The sequence below is a fragment of the Macrotis lagotis genome, chromosome 7 (genome assembly GCF_037893015.1).
Source record: "Macrotis lagotis isolate mMagLag1 chromosome 7, bilby.v1.9.chrom.fasta, whole genome shotgun sequence".
Lineage (NCBI taxonomy): Eukaryota > Metazoa > Chordata > Mammalia > Peramelemorphia > Peramelidae > Macrotis > Macrotis lagotis.
In genome coordinates, this window is record NC_133664.1 from 173938599 (window position 1) to 173959288 (window position 20690).

Below are 20690 nucleotides of genomic sequence, written 5' to 3' on the forward strand. Positions count from 1 at the left end.
CTGCCCTTCATCTGTAAAATGAAGAATTAGACTAGATGACTTCTAATATTCCTTCTAGTTATAATTGTATGATCCTATGAGTTAAATAATTGTGTGCATGACTAAACTGTGCTAATATAGTAAAAATAATAATAGCTCTTGAAATAATCTTCAAATATTCAAATCAATCAAATATTAATGAAACAATTTTTAGAATTAGAAAAAATAAAAAAATAAATGATAAATAATAATAATAATAAAACTCTTGTGCAGAAACAAAAAGCCTGGGGAGGGCAACAGTAGAAAGTATTGCATTCCTAAATTTCACATTATAGCCTCAAAAAATAATTATTAAAATTATCTGAATTATATGTTAAAAATAAAAACAGATTGTGGAACAAGTGGAAAGTGGAACTGATTAGACAAGTGAGATTTAGAAGCAATACATAGTAGTAGATTATTGTTCAGTAAACCCAAGATACATATTGTTAGGGGGGGAAATCATTATTCATAAAGTATCTGCTAAGAAGCCTGCAAATTAACAAATTCCAAAGGGGTGAACAATGTAAACATAAAGAACCACATTATAACAATTTAAAGGAAAATGAAAGGCTATATCTTTCTATGGGGGGAGGACAAATTCTTAACTAGTTGTTATAGAGGTTGCTGTAAAAGACAAAACTAATGCTCTTAATTATATAAAATTAAAAAGGGGTTGCAGAATTAAAGAGAATGTGGCTAAGAAGAAAAAATGAATGATAAACTTTTTTAAACATCTCTGTTAAATGTATGATATATGAAATTTAAAGGGAATTAACAAATCTCTCAAATTAAAAACTATTCCCTAATAGCAAGTGACCAAAGGATATGAACAGCCTATTTCTAAAAGAAAAATTAATTATTTTCAATTATAAAAACATTCAAAATGGCTAAAAATTAGATAAACAAATTAAAACAAAATAGCTAATAGTTGGATAAATATAAATTAAAAAAACTAATTTGACAAATATGCTTAAAGATGCAAAAAGTCAATGTTGTAGACTCTGGTAGAATAGGGGCCACTGTTAACCACACAAAAATATTCATAGCAGTATTGTTTGAGATAGAAAAAAACTATGGAACCAAAAATTGGGAATGGAAAAATCAATTTTTATGAATGTAACAGAATATGATTGTACCTTTAGCAATGATAAATAATGAAAAATTCAGAAGACGTGATAAGTCATATTAAAGGATATACAGTGAAGAAAGCAAAACCAAAAGAACAATATATAGATAGATAGATAGATAGATAACAAAAGGATATAGGAGCAGGAATCAGTCATAATAACCATTTTATTTTGCTTTGAATCTTTTCAGTTTGTGTTGGGAAAGGTTCACTTTGCCTGTGTGTAGGGTATAGTAAGAGAAAATGTATTGGTTAACAAAAGATAGGTTTCAGATTTCTGACTGCTCAACAACATGACTGTCAACATCCTATCACTTGCTACCTCTTCCCTAGTATTTTTTATTATCAATAAAACCAAGGGTCAGGGAACTAATCAAGGAAGATTTCAGTGACATTAACACTGATTTCTCATTTACATCTGGAAGGATACTAATACCTGCACAGTAGTAAAAGAGGAATGGAAATTTAATTATTTCATTTAGTCCAGTGATTAAGGTGACTTACTTGATTTAGCAGGGAACCAACCAGACTCTGAATTCAGGGCAGGTGTTTTGGGTGATATCAACTATCAACCCTCTAAACACTCTAAGATGGTGCAAAATGATCAGAAGCAGCCTCTTTCCCACCATCACTTACAGTATCAGCCAAGTCCAAATGTGTGCTTTAAGGCTAATAAGTCACTACTGTTTCTTTTCCAGCTTCTGGCACTAGAAAATGAATCACTTAAATGTATGTTAATATCCTTAAATGTTTCACTAAAGTATCATCTTCCAATCTGATTACAATATACTTAGAATGGTTTGTTTGGACCAAATTCTCTTCTAAACAGTTATTTAATTTATTGTTTCAATGGGTCTTTGGTAGAGAACTCAGACAGGCTAGAAACCAAACAACCAGAAAATCCCAAAAAGCAAACAAAAAAAAACCTTATGAGCAATTTGTTCTCTAATGTGTATCTGACATACCATATGTTTATTCTTTGAATCAATAAAGGTCAGAACATGTTATACTGTCATGATTAACATGCTATGCAATCTTGTACTTATGGCAACTGACTGTGATTCAAAGGCTGCTATTAGTTTTAAAAAACAAGAAAGGAGGGGAAAAAAAATCATGTCCATCCCTAATGAATGTAGGGAAGTCCCAATGTGTTTTGGGGAGCTGGAACATTTTTTCCTAAATTTGCTTCTTTTAAGGACTAGCCAGATTTTCTCTAGCAGTAAACCTCTAAACCCAGCAACTTTATTTTTTTGCTGTCTAATTTTTAGTACTCTTTTTGTTTTCATATTATCTTCACTGGTGTCCATATGCTCCCTGCACCAAACTTATCCAGAGAGCCATGCCTCATAACAGAGAAAAAGGAGTTCAGCAAAACTAGTTAATATATCAACCAAATCTGATCCTATATATGATGCCACAAGTCTCCCACTTCAGAGAAGAAAAGAAGTACATTTTCTCATCTCTTCTTCAGAGCCACTCTTAGTCATTATAAATGTCTTAAAATAAATAGCATTCAGTTTTGGAAAGAGTGGAAGACTCTTCTATTCACACCAACTATCATTTTTCTTGAAAACCAGTAACTCTCATTAGTATTCCTGATGACTTTTACAAGTTGAACCACCTCTATATTTCCATGGCACCTTTCTCCAAAAATGATAGTATGATTACCATATAGTGATTTATTTCTCTAAACCTAGTCAAAACCTGTTGCTGGGGTGGAAAGAGGTTGAGAAAGGGGAAATACTACCAGGCAAAGGAATTAGCTAATTGTATTGTATTAGACTTTCACTGGATGTAGGGAGGTTTTTCAACAGGGCTTTTTAACCTTTTTAAGACACAGACCTCTTTGGCAGTCTGCCAAAGTCTATGGAATAATATTTTTATATACATAAAATAAATCACATAGAATTATAAAGGAGACCAGAGATTAGTAGAAATAATGATTTAATTTCTCTCATGGATACCCCTTCTCTCAAGTTTATTCATATAACCCAAATGTCTGTGAACCCCATGTTAAGGAGTTCTGCTATTTGGGGACCTAAGCTGAATAAAAGTTCTGTTTTATGTTGAAGATCATTAATTAACAATCTAACAAAGAAATAAAAACCCTAAGTGTCTTGCCAATGGACAATAAGATAATGGTCAGGAAAGTAAGGAAAAAATCCCCATTTCTAGGACCATGATCCAATTGTAAAATGTGTCCTATCTCCAATTATAATTTTGTTTAAATGACTTCCATAGCTTATAATCCCTACAAAGGTAACTCTCATTCCCAGAGGCCAGTTATGAGACCAACAATCCAAAAGGATCAAAGAGATGGAATTTTACAGCACTTACTTTCTTAGAACAGCAATTTCATTCTCTATGCTGCTTTCTTTGCCTTTCAGTGCCTTCTTAGGGATACATTTCACTGCAAAGAGTTTTCCAGTTGCCTTCTCTTCTGCTAAAACCACTTCAGAAAATGCACCACTGTCAAGAAAAACAAAAGAGAGGAAAGGGCTTAGAAACATGAAAAAATAGGAAAAACACTTATGTTTTACAAGAGTTCTTTAAATCCTACTGTCTGATTTTAGGTAGTAACCATTAAAAACCTAACAATAAATTTCATTGTTACTTTTCATTCTAAATGAAGCAATTCACCCCAACTCCCCAGTTCTTTATGAAAAGAAATGTGCGCGCGCGCACACACACACACACACACACACACACACACAAAACCACAGAGAAAAACATTTTTTGGATGTGTTTGTGTTTTGAAACAATGCTTTTAAATCACCTACATCTTTACTTCCAGTTCATCCCTGCTGAACAGTTATATTTTATTGAATCACTTTTGAAAAATATTAAAAAACCTCCCAAAAATTTAAAACAAGAAATAGACAAGAACATTGAATCCTATCAAAACTTTGAGGGTTATCCCTCCTTCAGGCAAGTAGAAAATAATAATTTTTTGCCATGTCAGGAATCCAATCACAGAAATTCTCAAAAATGGTCAATTCTCTGAGAAATACATAATGCTATTCTATGTATATGTAACTCCTAATTAGCAGTTAATTCATTAGCAGATGTAGAACATTTCTTTTAAATTCAGGCAAATATTCATTCAAGCTCTTGCTATGGAGCAGGCATCGTGCAAACTGCTATTGATACAAAGAAAGGCAAAAACAATCCCTGCCCTAAAAAGGCTCATATTCTAGTGATGGAGACACTTTGGAGAAGCAAACAAACAAACAAACCTAGGTTTATGTAAGAAATTCAAAGATTTGATAGAAATGTATTCTCAGAGGGAAAGACACCAATTACAGCCCACTCTGGAAAAGGACTCTTGTAGAAAATAAAATTTGAAGTCTTGAAAGAAGCCAGGGAAACTAAAGGGAGGAAGTAAAAAAAGGAATCATGATAGAAATATGTTCCAGTCAGTAAAAAAGGCATGAAGTTGGGAGATGATCAGCTTATCATATGTTCACATTAAAACTTTCAAATGAGTGAGTATGGTTGATATAAATATATTTATACATATACATAAGTATATAGATTACAAAGTGCATGGTGAGGAATAAAATATTAGAAGGCTAGAAAGGTGGAAATGGACCAGATTTTTCAATGTCAGAGTACTTTATCAGGGGATAATAGAAGGTCATTAGTTTACTTACTAAGTGGAGTAAGGGACACAGATCTGTACTTTAAAATAATCATTTTGGCCCCTGAGCAATGATACCCTCAATAAGGAAGACTTGCCTAAAATAGGAGTTGCTCAAATTGAAATTTGACTAAGCTCAGAAGGTCAAATGTCATAACTAACATTACAAAGAGAACCTAGCATTGCCCTCCCAGCCAGAGGAGGCCACAGATCATAGGATCATACATTTAGATGAGGAAGGACCTCATCTAAATCAATTCCAAACCTTTTTTTGTAGTGATGAGGAATTAGGGAAATAGAGGATTTGATAATTTGATAACAGTAAAAAGTACTTGAGGGAAGTTTTTGTGACCTTTAAGCCTAGTGATCTCTCTATTATCTCCAATTTATCGCCAGCCATTCACTCCCACTGTCTTAGAGGAATAGTTCAGAATTAGTTCAAGCAGAGAGTCTCTTGATTCCCCCATTTCATACTTCCTTTTAAAGTCTATCTTTTGCAACAGTCACAGAGAAAGTGATTTAGGAGGGAGAGGGGGAAAAAACTTGCTAATTAATATTACTAAGCAATCAAATATTAGCTGTCACCTTCTTTTGCTTTTATCTTCTATATATGTCTTTTTTAAAGCAAATTTAAGTTCATCAGAGAGTTCTGTACAACTACATTTGTATCTTTGGTTAGCTACCTTTTTTGTCTTCCATGACACTGCTTTCTTATAACTTTGGAATTTTCATTTGAGCATTTCATCTCACCCGGATTGACTCCTCAGTAGAAATTCAGGTCAGCAGATACTACCTATGCTTTTTCCTCTGGACGCTTTGAAATTACTCTCCCCAAACTGGGTTCTATGTCTATGTCTGAAATTTCTCTCCTTTCCTCTTATACAAATTCTAAGATGGATTGTTCACTTTCCCCCAAGGGTTCTATTATTTCTACTTCAGCACCCTGATCTTTCTAGTTGGTCAGAATCAGGTTGCAAATCACATTTCCTCTTTAATTTCTACCTTTGGAAATATGAAATTATCATTAAGGAAAGTCAAGAATTTCAGGAGCAATTGGTTGTCTACACTCACTTCAGTATTACTGTGATGTGCAAGAGAACATCAGATTGCCTAAGATACAACGAATTAACACTGGAAAGTGAGCAGATCAAAATTCTCTTGCCAAGAAGAATGAGACTAAGACCACCTGCACTTACAGACTGGGAAAAACAGGGAGATGCAATATTAAAAAAAATTGCTTATTGACATAAATTGACATTTCCTAATTTAAATTCATAGGAATGATGTGAAGAAAACCATACAGTTCCAGAAGAGAACATTCATTTTCTCCATGTATGTTAAAATAAACATAGAAAGATATCACCAAAAAGTCTGAGGGTAGGGTTGGGGTATATGTAGCAAAGGGTTGTGGGATAATGGAGGGATAAAAAAATGAAACAGCATGAAAATAATCCCAGATGATAAGATACTTGTGTCCAATCAAAGAAAACTACAAGAACAAAGGCCAAAAACATACTTTGGAAAACCTGAAATCAATGAGAAAAAGAAAATAGATAGGTCAAAACAGGTCACACTAGCCAATTTCATGATAGTAGAATTGCAGGAGTAACTACTTTATATGGCCATTGAATTTAATCTCCTTACTTTCCAGAAATAACTATTTGTATACTCTTCAGGATTGTCCTCTGAACCCTTGTCAATGCATTCTAAATCTCTAACTCTGGATCAAAAAATACACACAATAATTTAATAAAGTTGTGGCCAATGCTATAGAAAATAAAGAATTATTTCATTTTTCTTATTATATTCTTCATTTTTATTCAACTATATACATAAAATACTGTAAGGTCTTCTCCCTGAATTAAGCAAGTTCGTTCTTAGATATAACTAGAGACATAATAAGTCATATTGTAAGTTTCCTGGATTCTCAGAATAATTAAAATAACCTTGGCATCATACTTTATGTGGTTTAACTTTAAACAACAAATTTGTCAAACATTTCCTCCCACCACCACTCAGTCTATTAAATAAGCATGTTGGTAGGAGATAGGGAAGATAGGAAATTTCATTAAATTTGGAAAATCTTGGAGGAAAAATGTTGAATGAATTAACACATCCAATAGAAATCCCAGTGTACAGAGATTGTAATTTTCTAGTTGTGACAAGAGATCTAGAGCAATATTGAATTTACATCTAAATGAAATCATCATAATAAAATATGAGAAAGGTCAAATAAAATATTTTCTGCACCTAACAATAAGCTGTAAAAACTATGTTTTTTTTTCCTCTAAAGAAAATCTAGATTAGTCTCCAAATATGAAAGCCAATAACCTCAGTTGGCAATCACCAGCCTTTGTTTGGTTACATTTTCTAGAATAAATTAATTGTCTCTTTAAATCAAAATTCATAAAGAAATAAAACCATTTGTTATTTAATTCAGAATTTCAATTCAGGAAGAACTGGGTTTAAATCCTGTTTATGCTACCTCTGTGATCTAGAGTGAGTTTTAGTCACTTGGTTCTCTGGATCTTGGTTTCATCATCTGTGGAATGGAGGAGTTGACTTACCTCAGGAGTAGTTAACCTGGGGTCCAGGTTGAATATTTTGATAATTCTGACCAAAACATAGCTCAATCCCTACCTAGTAGGTCGTTAATAAATGCTAGTTGACTGTAATTCGATTTAGGTGATTTCCTTTTTAAGTTTGATATAGCATTTTATTTTATATATTAATAATATTATTCCAAGAATATTTAATAGGCTTCTTCACCACACTGCCACAGAAGTCTTTGACACAAAAAAAAGGTCAAGTCCTTTGGTCTGGATAATCCCCAGAATCCTTTCCAATGCTATAACCTATGGATCTTAGATTGATTCAATTAATACCAAAATAGGAAGGGCAAGTTGGTAGACTAAAGAAAAGGGGCAAGTTCTTTCCTTCCGGAAAAGAAGAATTCTAATCCTTTCAAACTAGAGAAAGAAATGGCAAACCATTCCAGTGTTATTGTCAAGAAAACCCTAAAAGAGATCTGGAGTTGTTGTGACTGTTAAACTTCTTCCACTACCCAGTCATCTGGATAGGCTTACCCTATACAGAATTCAGGTCCTAGGTCACTCCAGTTACTAAAGCTGTGATTCCCTCTTGTTTCTAGAATAAAACTCAAATTCATCTTTTTTTTTTGCCTTAGAAAGACCTGCTAGCAAAATGGTCCAATGGATGGAGTGAGGAAGACAGAATTCAGACACTTAATAGCATTGTGATTATGGCCAAATCACTTAACCTGTCTGCCCAAGTTTCCTAATCTGCAAAATGAGAGTAATAATAGCATTTCCCTTCACAGGGTTTTTTAGGAGCATCAAATGAGACAACATGTGGAAGGTACTTTACAACCTTTAAAACTGCTCTTTAATGACTGGCTATCACCCTCATCCTCATCTACAATCTAACTTCAAATTACTTCTCTAGACTTACTGAACATTATTTTTCTTCACTCTCTACATTCCAGTCTTACTGGATTCCTTACTACTTACAATATATCATATTCCTCTCTTGTCTCCTTGCTTTGTACAAACTTGTACCCCTGCCAGGAATGTTCTCTCTCTTCATCTTAGTTGTTGAGTCATTTCAGTTATGTCCAACTCTCTATGATCCCATTTGGGGTTTTCTTAGCAGAGATATTGCAGTAATTTGTCAATTCATTCATTTTACAGATGAGGAAACTGAGGCAAGTAGGGTAAAGTGATTTACCCAGGTCACAGAGCTCCTAAGTGTCTGAGGCTAGAAGGAAGATTCATCCAAGGTTCTTTCCAGTTGACCATGTAACTACCCTCATTTCCTTTAAAACTTCATTCAAATGCTACTTCCTACCAGAAGCCTATTCTGATTCTTACATTTATTAGTAGGAAAATTATCTCTATTTCCTACTTTGTATTATAGTTTGTACTGGGGCAGAAGAAGAAGATGGCAGACTCATCTTCCTGAGTTTAAATCTTGAATCAGACACATACTAGCCTTCCAACCCTGGGTAAGTCACTCAACCATGCTAACTTCAGTTTCTTCATCTGTAAAATGATCTGGAGAACAAAATGACAAACCATATCAGTATCTTTGCCAAGAAAACCCCAAATGGAGTCAAAGAATGGAGTCAAAGAATCAGACACAACTGAAAAATGACTCCAAATAGTTTGTACTTAGTTTTCTGTGTGTCTGTCTGTGTGTGTGTGTGATTTCCTGACAATAAAATTCCTTGACAGCCAGAAATGTTTAGTTTCTGTCATAGGATCTCCAGTACCTAGGATAGGACTTTTAAATGGTTGCTGAATGAACATTAGGTTTTCCTCTCTTTGATACCATAAACAGAGGAGATAAACTCAAGGCTGACACAAAATACCCAAAGGTCACCAAACCAAATTAAAATATAAATGAGTAATACTTGACAAATAAAAACATTAAACAACATAGATAATGTTAATTTGTGGTTAAGTCAACATGCCATCACCAGGGTCTATTTCTTTTTGTCATAAGGCACATAGTATTTCATAGGAGATTAGTTATATTAAACTATAAAAATTTGTTACCATGCTCATTTCACATCTTTAAGAACAGATAGTACTAATGATGCTAATAAAGGGGGGGGGGGAACCCTCTATCACCTTAGAAAGAAAACAAAGAAAAAGTTAAAGACATGGAAAGCTACCAGAATGGTATGCAGCCAAGCCTGGAAGTTTCTCAGAACGAGTGACTTCCTATTATTCATGGTTTTCAAATTTTAATAAAAGCTCTTTGAGAATGCTATTCAAAATTTCATTATCCATCATTTCTAATATGTGATGACAACTAAGGGAAATTTACAAGAATGCGAGTCATTCCCCAATTAATAAGTGATCAAGGGATATGAATAGGCAGTTTTCAGAGGAAGAAATCCATGCTCTCAATAGTCATATGAAAAAAAGTTCTGATTCATTAATAATTAGAGAAATGCACATCAAAATACTATCTCACATTCAAATTTACTAAGATAATAAAAAAGGAAAACAAAAAAATGCTGAAAGGGGCTAGAGGAAAACAGATACCCTAATGAACTGTTAGTGGATCTGTGAATTAGACACCAATCATTCTGAAAAGCAATCTGGAACTGTATCCCCAAAACTATTACACTGTTAATAATGACTCAACAATACTACTAGTAGTTTGATACTACAAAAAGATCGATTTCTTTTGTGTGGTGACAGAGAAATGGAAACTGAGGAAATTCCAATCGATTGGCTAAACAGATCATATTATGTAAATTTAATGCCATACTCCTGCATCGTAAGAAATGTTGAAGGGAATGGTTTCAGAAAACTTTGGAAGAAATATATGAATTGATACAAAGTGAAATGAGAAAAACCAGGGGAAAACTGATGCAGTAACAATAAAGATTGAGTTATACAATGATACCAAAATTCCAAAGGACTCATGATGAAGCATGCTATCTACTTGTAGATAAAGAACCAATAAATTCAGAGTACAGACTGAAACATATTTCCTTCCTTTTTGTTTGTTTTTTTGACAGTGCAAACTCAGAAACTTGTTTCACATAACTATACATAGTTGAAATGGATTTTATTTTTCTAGGTAGGTGAGAGGAAGTGGGAGGAAAAGGAACTTAATATCTTGAACTGAAAATAAAATAACAATGATTTTTTCTTTTTTTTCAATGATTTTTTTACAGTTATATCAGAAGAAGATGATTTGATTTGGATTTAAATCATACTCAGGAGTTAACTGTTGCTAAGAAAAATTACTGTTTGCAAATAAAGTATTAATCAAAAAACATGCCTCACAGGCATAAATGGAGAGATAGCCTGTTGGAAAGAAATTGTATTTTCCTAGAGAGAACTAACTGGGAGGGAAGGAAGGGAGGGGTAGAAAATATGACATTCTATTTGCTTCCAAGTCCTTTTTTCTTGGCCATCATGGATGGAAAGAAGAAAGACTTGACTACAGAACTCTTGGATAAACTAAGATCTTCTCCATCAAGACAAGATTAAAAGAACTGAAGTAGTTTGGTTTTTTCACTTCAGGGTAGTCAACTAATGGATAGTTGCTTTTTAAAAAGAAAATTCAACAAATTAGTTTTATTATTTTATTAACTTTATTTTCTGCACTGAGAAGAACTTAATGTCATCTTTGCATAGTATAAAAGGGCTACCATCAGATTTAAGCTTTTTTAATCAATTAAAATAGCCTTTTTCACTAATTAAGCAGTAATTGCAAATGTCAAACTATAAAAAGTGTTAAGGATGGAGGAGAATAATTAAAAGCTGAATTATCAATGCAGAGCACAGGCTATTTGGCCCTTAAAGAGTGCTTTGAGATTTGTGAAAGTACTTTACAAATATCTCATCTGATCTAGTCATGTCCTATTTCCTTGGTTGAGGAAACTGAGCCAGGCAGAGTTTAAGTGGCATCTGAAGTCACATAGCTAGTAAATATCTCAGTCAGGATTTGAATTTGGGTCTTTCTGGATCCAAAAAATAGAACCTAACCACTATACTTCCTAACTTCAATGAAGCTAAATCCTCAATGATGAGTGGACAGAAGGTAGATTTAACCTATATAAAAGAATTATTTAATCATTTCAATACACAATCACATATTATTAAAGGGCCAATTATATATTCTCTTTATTCATTAAAACAAATCAGACATGGCCTCAATTTGGCAACACTTAGCTATTTATTTGAGCTTCTGCATATGTTTGGATAGACATAGGACTCCAACTGTGATTTCTTCAATAAAGAGAATTTCTAGGGAGGAAACTCTCTCTATCAATGCACATTGGTACCCCACCTTTTTTTTAAATCAGGATAGGGTCATAAAAATCTGCCCAGAGGATAAATGACTTGCCAAGGTTATAAGTTGGTTCTTAAAGGAATTTGTATTTCATATTTTCATTTGGATGGAATGACTACATTTTACTAGATTAGGCAGGCACTCAATCTGGAGCCAAGAAGACTCATCTTCCTTGAGTTCAAATCCAATCTGTGTTGGATTTCCCTAGAGAGAATTAATTGGGAGGGAAGAGGGCAGGTGTAGAAAATATGACATTCTATGTGGTACCAAGTCCCTGTGACTTGGACACTGTGTGATCCTGGGCAAGTCACCTAACACTGTTGGCCTTAGCTTCATCTTTAAAATGAACTGGTGAAGGAAATGTCAAACCACTCCAGGATTTTTGCCAAGTAAACCTCAAAAGGAATCACAAAGAGTTGATATAACTGGGAAAAAAAGGCTGATCAGATTTTACACAATTATTCAAATTCAAATAGAATTCAAATACATGGTAACACTTCACAAGATTCATTATTCATACTAATCAGATGTAGAAAGGTAATGAAATTCATTATCTAAATATGCTTCATAAAGCACACTTTCATTAATTCAGATCACTGTCTTCCAAATAGTCTTAAATTAGAAAAGAGCACCTCTATTTACTAAGCTACAGTTTAGAAATGAGAAGAATCCTCTTTGATACATAACTCCATTTCAAGGCAGCATAAAGACTTCTTCCTTAACTTGATAATTACATGATGACAGCCTGCCTCCAAAAGTCTGAAGAACCATGACAAGACAGTATAAAATATGCTTACAACTAGTTCTATTTTCATTGAGATCATTTTCCAACCATGGTATAATTTTCCATCTAAATCTCCTGGGGCAGATATGTCAAAAGAGAAAGCATCAATCTTTTGATGTTTTCCCAAATATTATATTTAGTCATTTCTGTTTGCCTTTTCACTCTTAATATTTTCAATGCTAATTTTTCACTTTGGCCTGAAGATAACAAACAAGTTTCAAAAGAAAGGACTTGTATTTGTATAGTCAGGGTCTAGAACAGTGCCCAGCAATCCATAAGTACTTAATAAATGCTGTTGATTGATTTTAATACCATTGTCAGTTTTTATAGGGCAGTATCCATTTCATCCTAAAGTTGTTTTCTATGACAAAGGATAATTCTTTTCTACTTCACTCAAATTATTTGTGATATATTGATGGTCATTGGAGCAAAGGCTCCATGTCATTGGCCACTATGCATGATTCATTAGTAAACATCAGAAGGTAAACATATATAAAATATTTATTGAGCATGTTCCCTGGAAAAAAAAACCTAAGTCACACAGAGATTAAAGGAAATCTGACTGACAGTTGCTATTTAATTCTTCTGAGACGAAATTCAGTTTCATTCATTGAGTGAGTATTACATGTGTCTGTTTATGTGTTTTTTAAGACCTCATAAGGATAGACCAGTCAGGTCAAACTCAAAGGCAGTATATTAATTCAGATTTAAAGTATACCATTCTCTAGGTTTTATTTTTATTTATTTGTCAAATATTTCCCAATTACATTGTAATCTGGTACTGGCTATATTAAGAAGTGGTGTTGACCTGATACAGTCACATTTTTATTTTATTAAAGATTTTATTTATTTTGAGTTTCATAATTTTTCCTCCATCTTACTTCCCTCCCCCTCCCCCTCCCCCCTCCCCAGAAAAAGCAATTTTTCAGTCTTTACTTTGTTTTCCTGTACAGCTACATATTTGACACCTTGGAGTAGAATATTCCTGGAGAATAACTTCCCTACCCCTGTTGTTTGGCACTTTCTCTATAATTTATGGTAAAGGATACTAAGAGGTTAAATTATTTACCCAAGTTCACACTGCTAGTATGTGTCATAGGTTCAAGGGAACGTATAGGGAATTGAATACTGATCTTAGATTCAGAAGACATGAGATATTTATTTGTGGGTATATAATTTGGACTTGATATAGTATTTTATGACATATTGTACTTTACATACTTTCTCTGTGTGTATATATGTATAAATATATATGGATACACCCATAGTTATTTTCATAGGGTCCCTAATTAGACTGTGAACTCCAGAACAAAGACTGGGTTTAGGGGAGGTTTTCTGTTCATTTGTGGGATTTGGGGCATAGTGTCTGGAACATAGCAGACCATCAATAAATGCTTATGAGAGGGGCAGCTAGGTGACACACTGGATAGAGCACCAGTCCTGGAGTCAGGAGGACCTGAGTTAAAATCCTGCCTCAGACACTCAATAATTAACATAGGTCTGTGACCTTGGGCAAGTTACAATTCCATTGACTTACCAAAAAAACAGCCAAAAAAATACTTATGAGACTGACTGGCAAAAGCAAAATCCTAACTTTGGGAACTGAAAGTGAAGAAATTGCTTTATCACAGTCAAACCTAGTTAGGTAGCCATCTCCCTCAGAGATCCCTGGGAGCATCTTTATTTTAAAATTGAATTTGTCCTGGACACAGAGGAGTAACTAAGATAAGATGAGCAAGGCTTTGTCTAAGGTCATCAAACTTTAGAAACCTCAGAAATTCTTGCCATCCTTCAGCAGTATAGAAACTACCAAGCTCAATACCAATAATTAGTTGAAATAGAAAACTATGATGTAACCTTTACTTCCTCCCCAGAGCCCACAGCTCCTCAAGTGCACTCTCTAGTTCTTCTCTTACTACTTCCCCCAGGGGTGTATGGGATGTTTAGGAGGAAGCTCTGGTGTGAGTACCTGATTCACCCCACTTTCACCTGTGACTCCAAGTAGCTGTAGCATGTACAGGGACCACACCCAAGTAAGCTAAACCAGGTTACAGGTAACTGACAGACTTCAAGCATAAGAAGACTTGTCCCAGAAGAATGAACAGATGAGAGCAATTTGTTCCATCAGCCTTAAGAGCAGCTAAGGCAGGTTCTGTGAAACACAGAATTTGGTCAGACATCAAAAATTCAAGGTCATCCACTGTATCCTGACCCATGGTCAAATTTCCTGACTTTGTCTTTCCTCTGGACTTCTATAATTCAGAAACAGAGAGTGAGGCTTACAACTTTGTGCAATTCTGCCTCACTTATAATACAATTCATACACAAGTCAAGACAGTCCTTATGAAGTCAATGGTTCTCTTCAAAAACTATGGACAAACACAACAGCAATCTCATTGACCTAAATTGCTATAAGTAACTTCAGTTTCCTCATCTATAAAACTTGGATATCAGACTAAATGAACTCTGAGAAGACTTTCGATTTCAAATTCTATGATTCTGGAAGTCCTGAAGCCTTTTAGAGATGCAAAGCTAATTCACAATTAGCCCACAGAGCAGTGCCAAAGAAGAAAGCCAACAGCCTTAAGGGGGGAAAAGTTTCCTGACTTTACCATAGTCTTTGTCCAATAATACAGTATACAAACAAAGAAAATTTATGATTCTCAAGGAAAAGTCTATACATGCTGGATTTAATCAAAGCTAGTAATCCAAGCAAATCTTGTATCAAGTTCTGCTGTCATCCCTAAGGGAAAATTCCAAACTTAAGAATCACTTAAGGGGGCAGCTAGGTGGCACAGTGGATAAAGCAACAGCCCTGGAGTCAGGAGTACCTGGGTTCAAATCCAGTCTCAGACACTTAATAATTACCTAGCTGTGTGGCCTTGGGCAAGCCACTTAACCCCATTTGCCTTGCAAAAACCTTAAAAAAATCACTTAAACAGGGAAGAGTAAAAAGCTTATGAATGACATGCTGAGATGTCTCAGTAGGTTTTCGTTGTTATTAGGTCATTTTTCAGTTCTATGCAAGACTTCACAACCCCATTTTGGGGTTTTCTGGGCAGTGATACCAGAGTGATTTGCCATTTTCTTTTCTAGCTCATTTTACTGATGAGGGAACTGAGACAAACAAGGGTTAAGTAACTTATCCAGAGTCACCCAGCCAGTCAATGTTTGAGATCAGATTTGAAGATGGGTCTTCCTGACTTCAGGCTAGAAACTTTATCCACTGTACCTCTAGGTACCCCAGTAATTAAAACTGAGAAAACTGGCCATGAAGACAGTTTTTCTCCAAAAAAAATCAGATTACATTAAAATAATAATAGATAAGCATCTATGTTGTACCTATTATACACTAATATCACTGTACTAAGCACTTTACAGTTACGATCTTATTTGATCCTCACAACAATCCTGGGAGGAAGGAACTATTTATTATTGTCCCTGTGCCACTTCACTGCCACTTTCTTTGTGTGTTATTCAATGAGAAAGTCCAAAAAAGTTTTTAAGTTTTTTTATACAGAGAAACAGATTAACATTCAGTTATACTAAATCAGAACTTCAAATTTCACCTCTGAGGAACTTTTATTTCTCACCAGTGAAACTATTTTATCAATATGAGAAACAAGTAAAAAATTCTCCTGTAACTTCTCTAAAACCTACCATTTTCAGTTCAAACAGCTGGGGGGGGTAGGATGGGTGGAAGTGGGGGGGGGGTCTGTATGTGTATGTATGCTTCTTTAAGCCAAGTTTTTACATATATATTTTTGCATTAAAAATGAAAATGCACCTTCCTCTTTAAAACAGTAAATTTCTAACAAGCAAAAAAGAAATCATGACATTATATTTCCCTGTTCATACTGCTCTGACACAAGTGAAAATAATTCCAATGTCTCCCTTAAGTTTGGCTTCTAACTCCTCCTTACCCCTGCTAAAGTTCACAGCAACCAGAACAACTTTCATACAGATCTCATTCACTGCATTTTAAATCATATTTTATTCAATGCAATAAACATTTGAAAAAGAATTATGAAAATAAGTTCTCAACCTTCCTTTAAAAAAAAAGAGAATTAAACCCAAAGGGATTCCTTCCTGTTCTTGTTCCAGAAGGACAAACTATTTCAATAATTGTCAAAGTGTGGTCTTTAGCAAAGACTCTGAGAGACCCTCTTTTGGGGGATCTGCAAGTACAAACTATTCTCATAATCACTGGAATTTCTAAAAAGAGTTTATAAATATTAATAGAAATAACACATTAATAAAAGCATTAATCATTTTTTAAAGTGTCAAGGAATCTGACAATTTCCTATCCCAAACAATTCAGACTATAGATAAAGGAATAGGTTAAGAGCATGAGGTATATTTTGGGATTGGGTTCTTTTTGGAGGTCTTTGAGGTGAGAGGAAGCTATTTTCTCTAAATTTCCATAATAATTCTAGACTCAATGTTTTTTTTTTCAATAAAGGAAACAATTCTGGAACCACTATAGTGTCTACCACATAGTTTAACTAATGTTTATGCCTAGTTTCTGATCTCTACAGTTTCTGTGCTGTTTTGCACAAGAACAGTAAAGTCAGGATCAAGAGAGTCGGGTCTGGGTGAAGGATCTGCATCAAATAGTTGCCAAATAGCAAAGTAAATGAACATTCTCTGAATCGCAGCTCACACATCTGCAAAGTAAAGTGGTTTTAGAAAGCAACTTTATTTTTACTTGGGTTTTTTTTTAGGGTTTTTTGCTAAGGAAATTGAGGTTGACTTACCCAGAGTCACACAGTTAGGAAATATCATATCAAAGACACATGATTTGTCCTAAGTGCTGTTGACTTAGGACTAGTGCTTCAGCCACTGCATCATCTAGCTCACCCCAATTAAGTGACCTTGGACAAATCACATAACCCTGATTGCCTTATATCCAGGCCACCTCTAGTCTTTCTGATTCCTATCTTGGCCACTGGACACAAATGACTCCAGAGGAAAAAGTGAGGCTGGTGACTCCGCACAGCATTCCCCCACTCAAATCCAATATATGTGCATATCATGGCATCACCTTCCTGATGACATGGTCTTCCTTGAAAAATGAAGGATCAACAAGGAGAATTGAACAAGATGATTTCTTAAATCCTTCCTAGTTCTGAAATTCTATGATCATCATATATCATAATAGTATAATATTCAAAGCTGAACTATATCATATACAGTCTTTTTTTATCAGTATTTCAAATGAAGCTTTCCTTCCAGTTCTTATTCTCCCTAGAAGAGCTCACACAGATATATTAGTAATCTATATGAACATCTTCTGGCTCACAGTCCCCTGTCACTTATTAGCTGTGTGATCCTGAGCAAGTCACTTAATCTCCTTTTGTCTCAGTTTCTTCCTCTCTGTAAAATGAAGTTGGATTCAATGGGCTCTAAGGTCCTTCCTGATTCTAAATCTGTGATTCTATAATCTCTATAAAAAAATGTACCTTTTTCAAACTGCTCACATAGCTCATTATGATTCCTGTTCTGATTAACATGGCCAACTTAATCTTCAGGTTCAATTCACAAGCTCTTCTATTTCCCAACACAATCTTATTAACAGTGCCTGAATTAAAATGAAGAATTCAGGCATTTATGAGCTTGTGTGTCTCTGTATAAAACTTTATTCTTCATTCTATCTTCCATGTACAATCACTAAGAAGTTTATTGTTAGTTGATAATGATAGTATTATTTCTATCAGAAATAAGAGTAAAGCTTTCTTAATGGTACAGTGGATAGAATGCAGGGCCTAGAGCTGGGAAGACTCATCATTCTGAGTACAAATCCATCCTTAACTACTTACTATTTGTGTGATCCTTGTTTACCTCAGTTTCCTCATCTGTAAAATGAGCTAGAAAAAGGAAATGACATACTACTCCAGTATCTTTGCCAAGAAAACTCCAAATGGGATCAAACAAGAATCAAACATAACTGAAATATGACTCAAGTCTTTCCTTTGGTCATCTGTGAAAACAATAGATCATCTTCTAAGCCGTTATGCATTCTAAAATCAGTGGACCAAAACACCTGTCTGTTTACTGTCCTCAAAAAACCATTTAATCACTTTATAAACTTTTATTGTGTGTTAGGCACATAGAATATGAATATAGAAGTCAAAAAATGACAGTCATTGTCAGTAAGGGACTCACAATTTAAAGGTATGTGATTGACAATTTGTCCATGGAAAATGTGGCTTGCTAATCACAAAGGCAGCTAAGGTGGATGAATACACTGTAGCATCCCTTCACCATACAGATATGACTTTCATCTCAGCTCATGGGAATACACTGTCTGATGAATCCAGGGGCTTTGTGGCTTTAACTGAGGAGCTACAAAGCATCTTTGAACAAACTATATCCCTGAATAGAGAAGATTTTCATTACATCACAGAAACATATGATTAACATTGCAGAGAATCTCTCTCTTGTGGCTAAACAGATGATCATGATAAGGAACACACCAATCTCCCCTTTGACATTGTGCTATAGTTATTCACAGAAGGAATGCTCCTACAAGCTGGGATGTAATGGGCAAAACTAGTCCCAACTGTATGATGGGGCTGTCTTACATAGTGGAAAGATTGGAAGGATTTTCTGCTCTCCCAAGACCCATTTGAATGGTGAACTACAGTGTCTGAAATTCTCAGCATTTATAGTCACGAATGCCATTAAAACATTAGCAGCATTAAACTTTCCAATACCACAGAGCGATCTCTCTGGGTGACTCTGAGCAAGTCACAACCTTCTAAGGCTTTGGTCCTCTCAGCTATAAATAAAGTGTCAGATCCAAACGATCTCTAAGCTGTCTTCTAGCTTTAAATCTATGGTACATAAACAACTCCCAAAAGCTCCTATGAAAATGAATTAGTAATGCATTAAATTTTTTAGCCTTCAACTTACAGAGCAGCTGGGTGGTAAAGTGGATAAAAGTCTGGATCTGGAGTCAGGAAGACTCATCTTTTTGAGTTCAAATTCAGTCTCAAACACTTAATAGCTGTGGGCAAGTCACTTAACCTGGGCAAGTCACTTACCCTATTTGTCTCAGTTTCCTCAACTGTAAAATAAGCTGAAGAAGAAAATGCCAAACCATTCCAGGATCTTTGCCAAAAAAACCCAGATGTAGTCACAAAGAATTGGGCACAACTGAAACCAATGAACAACAAAAACAAGGAATAAGACCCTAAGGGAATGGCAAAACATTTGTTGTTTAAAAGGAAATAAAAAGAACTTACTTAGCTCTGATTCTCAAAAGGTAATTACTAAATAAAGTATGTTGTCCTTCATAATTAAGATCAGTAGAAACCACACTTTTGAGTTGCTTTCCCACCACTGGCCATGATTGATAGCACTCATTCATTCCCACTCTCCAGCAGGGTCTATAAACAATTACACTTTGTGAGACACTCCTTTGTGTGTGGAGTTTAGAGTTCAGTGCGTGACAATAGTCAAGTTTGTTGATTTTATATGTCCCAACTTAAATGTCACATTCAAGCATCATACTATTCTGGTTTCAAGAACACAGTATAGTGCTAGTGTTTCCTCAGGCCAAGTCTACACCCCAAATTTTTACCCAATCCACAAAATCTTACTTATTAAAAACAAAATTAGAATAAAATAAAAAACCAAGAAGGCAGAAAGTTTCCTGGTTTTTCTTAGAACATTTTTGGGAAGTCACATATGATACACTTATGATCAATCAAAAGGGTTTCATTTGATAGAAATGGGAATAGACTTCTTTCACCCCAGAGCACCATAATAAACTTTATTGTTTATCTCCCCTGATAAAATCAACTAAGGAGTGTCCAAGTAGAAACATGAGCAGAGGCACCTTTATACCAGTAAGCTAATTAGAACCCTGAGGTCAATTTTATCTATAACCTTTTCCATACATATACTCTACACCCAGTAGATAGCCAATTACTACTTACTACTCTTTTAAATCCAGGGATTAAGAACCACCAATCTTTTTATGTATCTTTTAAAAATAATATTTTACTTTTTCCAATTACAATTAAAGACAAATTTTCACATTCATTTTTTAATTTTAATTCCAAATTTTCTCCCTCCCTTACCAAGATCATAAGTAATTTATGTTTCATTTGTGCAATCATATAAAATATATTTCCATGTCATGTTGTGAAAGAAGACACAGACTGAAGGAAAAAACACTATGAAAAAAATAAAGGAAGCAAATATGGTATTTTTCAATCTGCATTCAGACTCTTCAGTTATTTTTCTGGATATGAGCAGCATTTTCATTATGAAAG

The 20690-nt window shown here is 34.5% G+C and overlaps 1 protein-coding gene across 1 annotated transcript in view; it reads right to left on the reverse strand.

Moving 5' to 3' along the window:
• The window catches only part of CAMK1D (calcium/calmodulin dependent protein kinase ID), a 442601-nt gene that overhangs the window by 275323 nt on the left and 146588 nt on the right, over positions 1-20690 (reverse strand). Inside the window, exon 2 of the mRNA XM_074194114.1 lies at positions 3485-3616. Coding sequence (XP_074050215.1) covers positions 3485-3616 — 132 coding nt within the window. The remainder of the gene's footprint in view (positions 1-3484; positions 3617-20690) is intronic.